Here is a 12,725-nt window from a genome sequence, read left to right as displayed (position 1 = left end):
CACTGGGCGATGCCTCCCTCTAATTACCAGGTGCCTGGCTCAGGGCCTGGCCAGTTATTTAGAGAACCAGTGCCCGCTCCTCACACAGATACTCTTGAGGCCCGGGCTGCAGGCGCCGTCTGCTGAGAGCCGGCTGCCTGAAGCTGCCACCTACTGGGACTCCCCTCTCCGGGACCCCACTCTCCGGGACCCCCTTCTGCCGCCCCTGGGCCCAAGCTCGACAGCAGCATGTCGCTCGCACACACAGCTGCAGAGTACATGCTCTCGGATGCCCTGCTGCCAGACCGTAAGGGCCCCCGCCTCAAAGGACTGCGCCTGGAGCTTCCCCTGGACCGAATGGTCAAGTTTGTAGCTGTGGGCTTCCCCCTGCTGCTGGTGTCACTGGCCTTTGCCCAGGAGTTCTCCTCCGGTAAGTGGCTTCCAAGCCCCAGTGGGCCCTGAAGCAAGACAGCTCCTACACTGTCCAGATCGCATGACTTGGGCCAGGCATCACCCAAAAGGCAGATTATGCATCTGTTTAGGATGCCAGCAAAGCTGAGATGCAAAAAACTTTGAAAGTCATTCCCAAAATTTTGTAATAAAAATAGCCTTAATTCCAGTATGCTTTAAATCATCGCAATGCTGCTGCTGCTGCTGCATCGCTTCAGTCGTGTCCGACTCTGTGCGACCCCATAGACGGCAGCCCACCAGGCTCTACTGTCCCTGGGATTCTCCAGGCAAGAACACTGGAGTGGGTTGCCATTTCTTTCTCCAATGCATGAGAGTGAAAAATGAAAGTGAAGTCGCAGTAATTAGTTTTATTTTGATCATGTGGACGAAAGACATTAGAATCGTATCGTCTTTTCAGGACCTCTAAGGGTTTTAATTAGCCAAGCTTTAGATAAATCTCTTATCTTCTTGGGGCCTTTTCTTACTCCCCACCTCCTGAATTATTGACTTGAGAACACATATTAAGTGCCTGACAGAGACTGACAGCATCACGGGTGCTCAATAAATCCACTCTTTCATCTTCAAGAACCCCAGCCCTGTGCACAAACACTAACAAATACATATACCAAGTGGTCTAGGTGCTAGATTAACTCAGCAAATCTGCCACCTCTATTAAAGACAATGAGGGCTTTCTCAGAATCGGGATCTGGTTTTGTTTTTTTTTTTTAATATTTATTTATTTGGCTGTGCCAGGTCTTAGTTGCAGCATGTGAGATCTAGCTCCCTGACCAGGGATTGAACCTGGGCCCCCTGTATTGGGAGCACAGAGTCAGCCACACGGCCACCAGGGGAGTCCCTCAGATTTGGGATTTCTGGCTCTCTTTTCCGATTGTGTAGTGAGCTCCCTACCTTTCCCAGGGAGATGTGTCAGCCTCCTCCTACTTCTTCACTCACCCAGAAAGCTAGGGCCTAGGAAAAAGACAGTGCCTGACAGATACAGAGATGGTCAGAGTTCTGGAAGTGACCCCTGGAAAGCTCTTAACTGACTGTTCCCCAGCTCCCTGTTCCTCCATCCCTACCCGGGGCTGCCTCAAGCTTTGTTCCTGTTTCAGGGTCTCCCATCAGCTGCTTTTGTCCCAGTAACTTCAGCATCCGGCAGGCTGCCTACGTGGACAGTTCCTGTTGGGACTCCCTGGTTCACCACGAACAGGATGAGTCTGGCCAGTCCAAGACGAAATCCCTCTGGCCTCACAAGGTAAAGTGGCTGGGGCTCTCTCAGCTGGGTGGAGGGGGAGGAATTGAATCATTAAGTTCTCTCCTTGCCTGCCCCTGCCATTTTATTTTGGTCATTGATTTTCATGGTTCAGGCATTCTTCAAATATCTGGTCATATTTGCTCGCCCGCTACTACCTGACTGCCTTGGGTTGAAGCAGTCAGTTTAAAGGGATCCCTTTGGGCCATTTCATTAGGAAAACCTCAAATATCAGCTGATAACAGCAGCAATCTGATATTCTCGACTGGTCAGTTTTCCCAAGAAGAATCAGTCAGTCCCTAACTTGTGCAGAGGGGGCAGCAGGCAGTTGGCATCAAGCTTGTCTGTGAACCCTCTTAGAACTCAACTGTGGATGTCTGCATCCAGTACTTACACAGTTCACTGCCCCCTGCCCCCATTCTCAGTATGGCCCCCTGCCCTCAATGGACCCAAGTGCAGAATCTCTCTGATTTAACATTTTCAAACAATAAATCATAAGGGTGATTGGCTGAGGGCATCATGTTTCAGAAAGGATCTGTTTTCTCAGTATTCCTGTTTCCAGCTCCATTTGCATCCCCACTTTCAGACATATCTGGTATTTCCCATTCCTGAGCCTTTCTGCTTCTGTGTGTGGTGAAAAGCAGCTTGTGGCCCACACCTCAACACCGCATCCTCTCTGCAGGCTGGTACCCTCTATTACACAACTGCTTCCCAGCGTCCAACACTCTGTCACTCTTGTCTCCTCTCCTATTTTCCTTGTCCTTATAGGATTATGGGGATCCCTTTATTGTCATTCTAGTGCAGTTTCATGAGGGAGCAGAAGTAATATGCATGTACAATTTACAATTTTAATCAGAGGTCACTCATAGCGTTTTCTAGTTATGACAATTTACAGCTTATGACAGTTATAACAATTTACACCTCAAAATGCCACAGTTCTAGGACCCAGACAAAACCAGAGATTTTACCAGGGGGGAAAGATGGGGGAAGGGATAGTTTAAGAGCAATGTGTACACACTGCTATATTTAAAATGGATAACCAACCAGGACCTACTGTATAGCACACGGAACTCTGCTCAATGTTATGTGGCAGCCTGGATAGGAGAGGAGCTTAGGAGAGAATGGATACAGGTATGTGTATGGCTGAGTCCCTTTGCTGTTCACCTGAAACTATCACGACATTGTTAACTGGCTATACTCCAATATAAAATAAAAAGTTTAATAAAAAAAAAAAACAGACTTCATAGAAAGAGTTCATGAGGTGTCTGTCTCTGGAAGTGTTCAAGCAGGATCTAGACAGTAACAAGTACTGCAGCAGGGATTTACATGTCAGAAAAGAATCAAATTGTCAATCATGAAATGTCCTGAGAGCTCTTTAAGCCCATATTCTCTGGCTCCACTTTAAACCTATTGAAACAGAAGCTCTAGGGTGAAGAGTTCATTTTCAAGAAATATAATTTCTTAGACAGGAGTGAAAATGTCCCCATTTTCTCTCATGGCCTAATATGACTTTCCTAGCCTGTCTCTCATTTAGTTCAGAAACACACACACACAACCAAATGTGCACCCTCCTTCTTTTTCTTCAAACTATAGTTTGGAGAAGCTATACTTAAGTATTTATTAAAGGTGTGTGTTATTTGCTCATTCATGTCCAACTGTTTGTAACCTCATGGACTGTAGCCCACCAGGCTCCTCTGTCCATGGGATTTCCCAGGCAAGAATACTGGAGTGGGTAGCTGTTCCCTTCTCCAAGGGATCTTCCTGACCCAGCGATTGAACCCACATCTCCTGCAGGCAGATTCTTTACCATCTGAGCCACCTGGGAAGCCCATATATTAAGGGATTAAACTCCAAAATCAAATGGGATCCAAATCCTGCTCACTCACCTACTAGACATGTAACCCTGTGGGGGTTTCTCAACATTTTCATGCTTCGATTTCTTTGTCTATAAAACAGAGATACTGATAGTACCTGACCCTGAATGAAAAACGCATATTCAGTACCCAGCACACATGTCCTTAACTAAGTCTCTATAAGTAGAGTTTTTACTGTGTGCAAAATAGTGGGCCCAATCTGTTAGGTGTGGTGAGTGTGAAAAGGAACCATAAGGAAAAATCCTTCATCTCAAGGAGCAAACATTATAGTGAAGAACACCAAATTTATACACACCTCAATATCAGCTCCACACACAGAGACCAGACACGGGACCCAAGGAATCCAAGACAGTGCCTGATGTGTAGTTTGGTCTTACCAAGAATCCAGAGAGGAGAAAAAGCCACTGCATATGGCGGGGGAGGGGGGTGGGGCGCACACGGGGAGCGGAGGGTGGAGGGGTGGAGGGCAGACTATATGGAGGAAATGGGCTCTGACTTCCTCTCTGGAGAGTCGAAATAAAAGCCATGTCAGGGCCCCTGGCAGCATTTTGAAGGCTACTGAACTCTGGATGTCTGATGTCAAGAATCTGGAGTGGTCAGAGCAAGAAAAGTGGAAGATTGAGAATGAGACGCTCTCCCGTAGAATGCCATAATGACCACGGCCATGACCTCTAGGTGGCTACCCAGGATAACGTGCATGGGGAGTGGGAACAGGCAGCTAGCGCTTTCTCTTCCCTCCCTCCCTTCCTTCCTGTCTCTGTCTGTCTGTCTCTCTCTCTGTCTCTCTCTATCTTCCCCTTCCGAGGCAGGAATCAGCGAATGAGATCCCTCACTCAGCCCTCTCTCTGCAAGGTTGCAAGGTCTGGGCAACCCTGGGCCGCCCTCCTCAGCTTTCTCTCACCCTGCAGGCCCTCCCCTACTCACTGCTGGCCCTGGCCGTTGCCATGTACCTGCCGGTTCTGCTGTGGCAGTATGCAGCCGTGCCAGCCCTCAGCTCAGACCTGCTGTTCATCATTAGTGAGCTGGACAAGTCCTACAACCGCGCCATCCGCCTGGTGCAGCACATGCTGAAAATCCGACAGGAGAGCTTGGACCCTGATGTGTTCTGGGACGAGCTGGAGAAGTGAGTTGTCTCCTCCACTCCTTTCCGAAAGACCCCGTCGAGCACTAAAATGGTACCTTGCAGGGTAATCTTAAAACTCTCCTCTGTGCCATCCTTCTCTAGAATTCAAAGTGCTTAACACATCACCTCTTTAATGTGTTATCATCTCTGTACAGGGAGAGGGAAAAGGAGTGTGCCTCCAGTTTACAGGTGAACCCAAAGTGTCACACGGGGGTTAACCTCTAAAAGACCACTTTTTAAAAAATCTCTACTGAGGCTTTTTAAATTATTTATTTATTTTAGTTTTTGGCTGCACAGCAAGCGGGCTTCTCATTGCAGGGTTTCTCGTTGTGGAGCACAAGTTCTAGGGTGGGCAAATGAGCTCAATAGTTGTGGCACAAGGGCTTATTTGTCCCATGGCACGTGGACTCTTCCTGGACAAGGGATCAAACTTGTGTCCCCTGCATTGGCAGACAGATTCTTAACCACTGGACTACTAGAGAAGTCCTAAAAGACCACTTTTTCAGAACCTTGAATGGCTTCTCCCAGGCCTGCAGGAAAAAAGATCCAAGTTCTCCCCAGTATTTTTCCTAGGCCCTCCACACACTGTCATCAACTACTTTGTCAAGCTTCTCTCAAACTTCCAAGTAACAGAAACCTTCCACGCCCCCCGGGCAGTCTCCTTCCTTTCTCCTGAACAAGCCATTCACTCATTTAAGCACTCATCTGTGCTTAAATGGAGCACCAGACACAGCTCTGGGTGCTGTGGAGACGTGTGTGTACATGTGTGTTGAGGGAGGAAGAGGTAATATTGTATTGAGGGTAACCAGACAACGAATGAGCATAACACACAAATAAATTATATGGTAGAAGATAAGTGGTATAAGGAGAACTGAGCCAGGGTGAGGGACTCAGAAAGGCTGGGAGGTGGAGGGAGGCACAGTTTTAATTTGGGTGGCCAGGGCAGGCCCCCTCTAAGCACAGTTGAGCTAAGATTTGAAACCCTAGTTTGTGCACATTTCTATCCTCTGAAAAAAGCTCCTCCTCTGTCCATCTTTCTGAACCCTATCTACCTTTGGAAGACCAATCTAAAACAATATTCTCCATAGATGTTTCTGAACACTCCAGCTCACACTGTGGTCTGTCTCCTAAATTTTACAACTACTGTGGTTTGTATCCATCCTTTTAGCAACAAATCAAGCATGATTTTCATTTCATATTTGCATGTCTCATCTGCCCTTTCCCTGAAAGCCAGACTGTAAGCTTCTTCAGAGCAGAGACTGGATTCAGTTCAGTTCAGTCACTCAGTCGTGTCCGACTCTTTGCGACCCCATGAATTGCAGCACGCCAGGCCTCTCTGTCCATCGCCAACTCCCAGAGTCTACCCAAACCCATGTCCATCGAGTCGGTGATGCCATCCAACCATCTCATCCTCTGTCGTCCCCTTCTCCTCCTGCCCCCAATCCTTCCCAGCATTAGGGTCTTTTCCAATGAGTCAACCCTTCGCATGAGGTGGCCAAAGTATTGGAGTTTCAGCTTCAACATCAGACCTTCCAATGAACACCCAGGATTGATCTCTTTTAGGATGGATTGATTGGATCTCCTTGCAGTCCAAGGGACTCTCAAGAGTCTTCTCCAACACCACAGTTCAAAAGCATCAATGCTTCGGCGCTCAGCTTTCTTCACCGTCCAACTCTCACATCCATACATGACCACTGGAAAAACCATAGCCTTGACTAGATGGACTTTTGTTGGCAAAGTAATGTCTCTGCTTTTAAATATGCTATCTACGTTGGCCATAACCTTCCTTCCAAGGAGTAAGCGTCTTTTAATTTCATGGCTGCAGTCACCATCAGCAGTGATTCTGGAGCCCAAAAAAATAAAGTCTGACACTGTTTCCACTGTTTCCCCATCTGTTTCCCATGGAGTGATGGGACCAGATGCCATGATCTTAGTTTTCTGAACGTTGAGCTTTAAGCCAACTTTTTCACTCTCCTCCTTCACCTTCATCAAGAGGCTCTTTAGTTCTTCTTCACTTTCTGCCATAAGGGTAGTGTCATCTGCATATCTGAGGTTATTGATATTTCTCCCGGCAATCTTGATTCCAGCTTGTGTTTCTTCCAGCCCAGCGTTTCTCATGATGTACTCTGCATATAAGTTAAATAAGCAGGGTGACAATATACAGCCTTGACGGACTCCTTTTCCTATTTGGAACAAGTCTGTTGTTCCATGTCCAGTTCTAACTCTTGCTTCCTGACCTGCATACAGGTTTCTCAAGAGACAGGTCAGATGGTCTGGTATTCCCATCTCTTTCAGAATTTTCCACAGTTTATTGTGATCCACACAGTCAAAGGCTTTGGCATAGTCAATAAAGCAGAAATAGATGTTTTTCTGGAACTCTCTTGCTTTTTCGATGATCCAGCGCATATTGGCAATTTGATCTCTGGTTCCTCTGCCTTTTCTAAAACCAGCTTGAACATCTAGAAGTTCACGGTTCACGTATTGCTGAAGCCTGACTTGGAGAATTTTGAGCATTACTTTACTAGCATGTGAGATGAGTGGAATTGTGCGGTAGTTTGAGCATTCTTTGGCATTGCCTTTCTTTGGGATTGGAACGAAAACTGACCTTTTCCAGTCCTGTGGCCACTGCTGAGTTTTCCAAATTTGCTGGCATATCGAGTGCAGCACTTTCACAGCATCACCTTTGAGGATTTGAAATAGCTCAACTGGAATTCCATCACCTCCACTAGCTTTGTTTGTAGTGATGCTTTCTAAGGCCCACTTGACTTCAGATTCCCGGATGTCTGGCTCTAGGTGAGTGATCACACCATCGTGATTATCTGGGTCTTGAAGATCTTTTTTGTACAGTTCTTCTATGTATTCTTGCCACCTCTTCTTAATATCTTCTGCTTCTGTTAGGTCCATACCATTTCTGTCCTTTATCGAGCCCATCTTTGCATGAAATGTTCCTTTGGTATCTCTAATTTTCTTGAAGAGATCTCTAGTCTTTCCCAATCTGTTGTTTTCCTCTATTTCTTTGCACTGATCGCTGAGGAAGGCTTTCGTATCTCTCCTTGCTATTCTTTGGAACTCTGCATTTCAGATGGGAATATCTTTCCTTTTCTCCTTTGCTTTTCACTTCTCTTCTCTTCCCAGCTATCTGTAAGGTCTCCTCAGACAGCCATTTTGCTTTTTTACATTTCTTTTCCATGGGGATTTACTTGATCCCTGTCTCCTGTACAATGTCACGAACCTCTGTCCATAGTTCATCAGGCACTCTGTCTATCAGGTCTAGTCCCTTAAATCTATTTGTCACTTCCACTGTATACTCATAAGGGATTTGATCTAGGTCATACCTGAATGGACTAGTGGTTTTCCCTACTTTCTTCAATTTAAGTCTGAATTTGGCAATAAGCAGTTCATGATCTGAGCCACAGTCTGCTCCTGGTCTTGTTTTTGCTGACTGTATAGAGCTTCTCCATCTTTGGCTGCAAATACATATACCTAAATACAACTCTCAACAAACACTTGTAAGCACACTTATTTTTATAAAGTGAATGAACTGGCCTAAAAATCACCCACAAAGTAAGCAGACTGAAAACCAGAACATTGTAATTTAGAATCCCAGGCCAGTGCTAATTTAATAAATCAGTGCTCCCTAAGAATCCTGCTTCAGCTTAGAGATTTAGTCTGCCCTGTTGGGCAGAAATCCAGAGTGATCGGTCATTTATTACTCACTGATCATTCACTGGGTTTACTACATTCCATTCATAACTTGGAGAATTAAGATACACTCACATACCTGTTTTGGGGGAGAGGAGTGGTTATGCTCAAAAAAGACAGATGTTCCTGTGAGCCAAGAATACCATGCTGGATACACAGATTGTTACTTCTCCCACGCAGCTCTCAGGATATAGTTTCTTTGTTTTTAACTTTGTTTTAAATTTTATTTATTTATTTGACTGTGCTGTGTCTTGGTTGCGGCATGTGGGATCTAGTTCCCCGACCGGGGATCGAACCCAGGACCCCTGCATTAGAAGCATGGAATCTTAACCACTGGGCAATATAGTTGGTTTTTTTTTTTTTTTTTTTTGTCTGTGCCAGGTCTTCGTTGCTGCATGGGCTTTTCTCTAGTTGTGACAAGCAGCGGCTACTCTCTAGTTGTGATGCACAGGCTTCTCACTGCAGTGGATTCTCTTGTTGTGGAGCACAGGCTCTAGGGAACATGGGCTTCAGCAGCTGCAACACGTGGGTTCAGTAATTGCAGCTCCCAGGCTCTAGAACACAGGCTCAGTAGTTGTGGCACAGGGGCTTAGTTGTTCCTTGGCATGTGGGAGCTTCCTAAACCAGGGATTGAACTCATGTCTCTTGCATTGGCTGGTGGATTCTCTACCACTGAGCCACCAGGGAACCCCCTCAGGATATAGTTTTAAATGCTTCTTCCTAAATTTGGCCACTTTCTTCCCCCTGCCCAGGGCTCGGAAAGAACGGTACTTTGAATTCCCCTTGCTGGAGCGGTACCTGGCCTGTAAGCAGCGCTCACACTCACTAGTGGCCACCTACCTCCTGAGGAACGCCCTCTTGCTCCTCTTCACCTCTGCCACTTACCTGTACCTGGGCCACTTTCACCTGGACATCTTCTTCCAAGAGGAATTCAGCTGTTCCATCAAGACGGGGCTGCTACATGATGAGACCCACATCCCCGACCTCATCACATGCAGGCTGACCTCTTTGTCTATCTTCCAGATTGTCAGTCTTGCCAGCGTAGCCATCTACACCCTGTTGGTTCCAGTGATACTATACAACCTCACACGGCTCTGCCGGTGGGACAAACGGCTCCTCTCCATCTACGAGATGCTCCCAGCGTTTGATCTCCTCAGCAGAAAAATGCTGGGCTGTCCCATCAATGACCTCAATGTGATCCTTCTTTTCCTCCGAGCCAACATCTCTGAGCTCATCTCTTTTAGCTGGTTGAGTGTCCTTTGTGCACTGAAGGACACAGCCACCCAGAAGCACAACATTGACACCATGGTTGATTTCATGACTTTATTGGCTGGCTTAGAACCCTCAAAACCTAAACATCTCACCCACGGGATGTGTGATGAAAATCCATAGTTAAGAAACTGTGAAGCAAGAAGTCCTATGGAAAGTAAAAATCTCTCCCCTTTTTCACAAGCCTCATGCAGTAATATACAAAAACACCCATGTTAGGATGGCTAAGCTTGGATTTAGCTGAGTCGAACATCCTGTGTTATGTTGTCTCAAAGATGAGAAGGTAAAATCATATGGAAGCAAATCTGAAACTTGGAGCTGAAGAATAAAAAATATATATATATTAGGTCTAGAGCATAATATGAAGACAAGAAGAACACTGAAACTAGAAGTCTAGACATTGTAAAAAAGGAGAAAGTTCTATAGGCTACTCATAGAGGCAGGTTTTTCCCACTGTATTTACTCCATGACCTTTCTAGGATAAACACTCAGTTTACCATGCTCTCCTTCAAAGTCTGCCCAGGGTTTCCTCCTTCAAGAAACCATCCCCATCTCCATGCTCCTGCCCTAACTGAGTGTTGCCATATCATCTGATACCTACCTCTGAGATAAAACTTATTACACTGTATTAATATAGCCCATATACTTGTCTTTTCCTCCTAAATAAGTTACCTAAAGGCTGTGTCATCATAGGCAGTAATAAATATTCTTCTGAATACATAGGGAACAAGAAGCTCTAGGAGGTGTTTTTGCTGTAGTCTGCCTGAAGTCAGGGAAAAAATTGAACAAGAGGACTCTGGTGCTTTGGAAAGCATAAAAGCTGCTGCTAGAGAGTTCTATTCTTCTCCATCAGGAGAAATAATTGAAATGAATGAAGCTCTAGCAGAAAATCCAGGGTGTGTCAACAAATCTTGTTATGAAGATGGTTGACTGATGAAGATGACACTTGGTAACCCTTCAGAACTAGATGAACTAAAGAGAAAAGAAGCATGTGAGAAATACATAAGATCTATTGGACTACACAGTCCACAGGGTCGCAGAGTCGGACACGACTGAGTGACTTTCACTTTCACTTCGTTGAGGAGTGAAACTGGAACCCTTAAATAAACTAGTTTGAAACAAAAAAAAAAGTCAAACATGGAAATAAATAATTATGTAAAATTATTACACCACAACTGGAGTATTTAGCAGCCATCTAAAGTTACGTTTATAAAGAAGTTATAATAACACTACAAAATGACTATAACAGTGGTAAGTGAACAAAAGAGGAAATATTATATTCAGTATCATTAACCTATGTAAATATGCATTAAAATATGAAACATACAAACTACTACATATGAAACAGATAAGAACAAGGATGTATTGTATAACACAGGAAATCATAGCTATTATCTTGTAATAACTTTAAATGAAATATAATCTACAAAAAATACTGAATCACTATGCTGTACACCTGAAACTAATATATTGTAAATCAACTATACTTCAATTAAAAAAATTAAACACGTGTTAAAAGTGATTCATTTCCTGTGGCAGATGTATAAGTTTTAAAAAATCTTTATATTTTCTGAATTTTGCATGAACTGTTTTATAAGTCATAAGGAAGTGTTTCTAATGAAAAATAAAATGTTAATGTAAATGCCACAGAAGTCCATTGGCCAGAGCAGCTTGCAAACTAAGATAAATGACAGTACTTTCCCTCCCACTAGGTAGGATACATGCAATATATGCGGAGGAATAGTGAAAACAAAGTCAGATCACGAAACCTGCAAGGATAAAATACAGCTGAACATCAAATAAATCCGGCAGTTAGCAGATAAGGATTAAAAAAAGAAGAAAGAAAACTCTTCCTGTCAATTAGAACTACCTATTTTCAGGTTCCAAGGTAAAGTGTCAATCTATAGTATGAAAGGCATGAGTATGGATAGTTGGTCGGCTGAAAGTATTCCTGGCAATTTTCGGACATGAAACTATAAGGCTGCCTTGGGTATGTTTGTAAAAGCACACTAGAAACGTGAGGTCCAATGGGGCAGCTTACACTGTGGATGGACATAAAGGACTCATAAACTTTCTCTCTGTGGGAAAGCCATTTTATCAGGATTCTTGCCACTATTCTTACAATTTCCAGAAATGAAGTACCTGGATTTTTTACTCTAAACCTCTTTTTTTTAACTGACCATAAGTTTCTTATTTAAGCTTCAGGTTTTTCTCCAGTAACTTACTGTTTTGACCGTGTACATATTTTTCTTAATGTCCATATACAATTCTAGAAGTCTAAATTTTGAGTATACACAACAGTAATTAGGTATCAGTACAGAATCTTTCCGTTTATAACTCTCTTTCACATCATCATTCTAAAGAGCATACTCAGTTTTGAGAAGCCTGGTACCCAGAGGCTCACTCTAGTTAGTGTCATGGCTGGCAGGGGGGGGCAGGGAGGGGAAGAATACTGCAAGCCTTCTACCTTCCAATACAGTACAGTTACCAACACAGCATTCTAAAGAACTGTCTATTCTACTTATTTGATGATTTTAGGCAGGCCTTGGTTACAGAGTTAGAGCTATATAAGCTTAAGCACGGAAACATCCTTTTGGTTTCCTTACGCAAGTATTTACTGAGTGCCGACTTAGTGCAAGCTCCTTATTAAAAGTGCCAGTTAAATCTTCCATCTTCCCTACTAGATTCTAATCTGAAAGCAGGGGACTTCTTTTTTTAATTCACCACTGTAATCTCAGTAAAATGACAGCGTACTAGGCCCTCAGGAAACATCTATGCGAGCTGTATGAAGAAAAGAAGCAAAGACAAACCCCCGCATGGCGCTCCAGCGCGTCGTACAATCGGGGAAGGCCAGTCTGTCAGGAATGTGGAAAAGAGGTGCTGAAACACTTCAGGCTTAGGAACCATGTGATTTTTGTGTTTGGGTCTTTATCTCAACAATAACAAGCCTCAGCTAAACACACACATGTACATAACGTCTCGAACGGTCGTTTCCAGCCGCTCTCCCTCTTCACCAGGCCCCGCCCCCGCCCCCGCCCCCGCCCTCCTCCCTCCTCCCCGCCCTCCTCCCTCCTCC

At 44.5% G+C, this 12,725-nt stretch overlaps 1 protein-coding gene across 1 annotated transcript; it reads left to right on the top strand.

The window, feature by feature from the left end:
- Positions 1-228: 228 nt before the first annotated feature.
- On the top strand, positions 229-12,652 carry PANX3 (pannexin 3). The gene is made up of 4 exons (XM_081535145.1): positions 229-409; positions 1,542-1,684; positions 4,464-4,678; positions 9,133-12,652. Exons 1-4 carry the CDS (start codon positions 229-231, stop codon positions 9,770-9,772), a joined length of 1,179 nt encoding a protein of 392 aa, XP_081391271.1. The 3' UTR covers positions 9,773-12,652.
- The last annotated feature ends 73 nt before the right edge of the window (positions 12,653-12,725 follow it).

This window comes from Giraffa tippelskirchi, chromosome 10 (assembly GCF_054371585.1).
Source record: "Giraffa tippelskirchi isolate mGirTip1 chromosome 10, T2T-mGirTip1v1.2.pri, whole genome shotgun sequence".
Lineage (NCBI taxonomy): Eukaryota > Metazoa > Chordata > Mammalia > Artiodactyla > Giraffidae > Giraffa > Giraffa tippelskirchi.
This window is presented reverse-complemented; position numbering and strand designations above follow the sequence as displayed.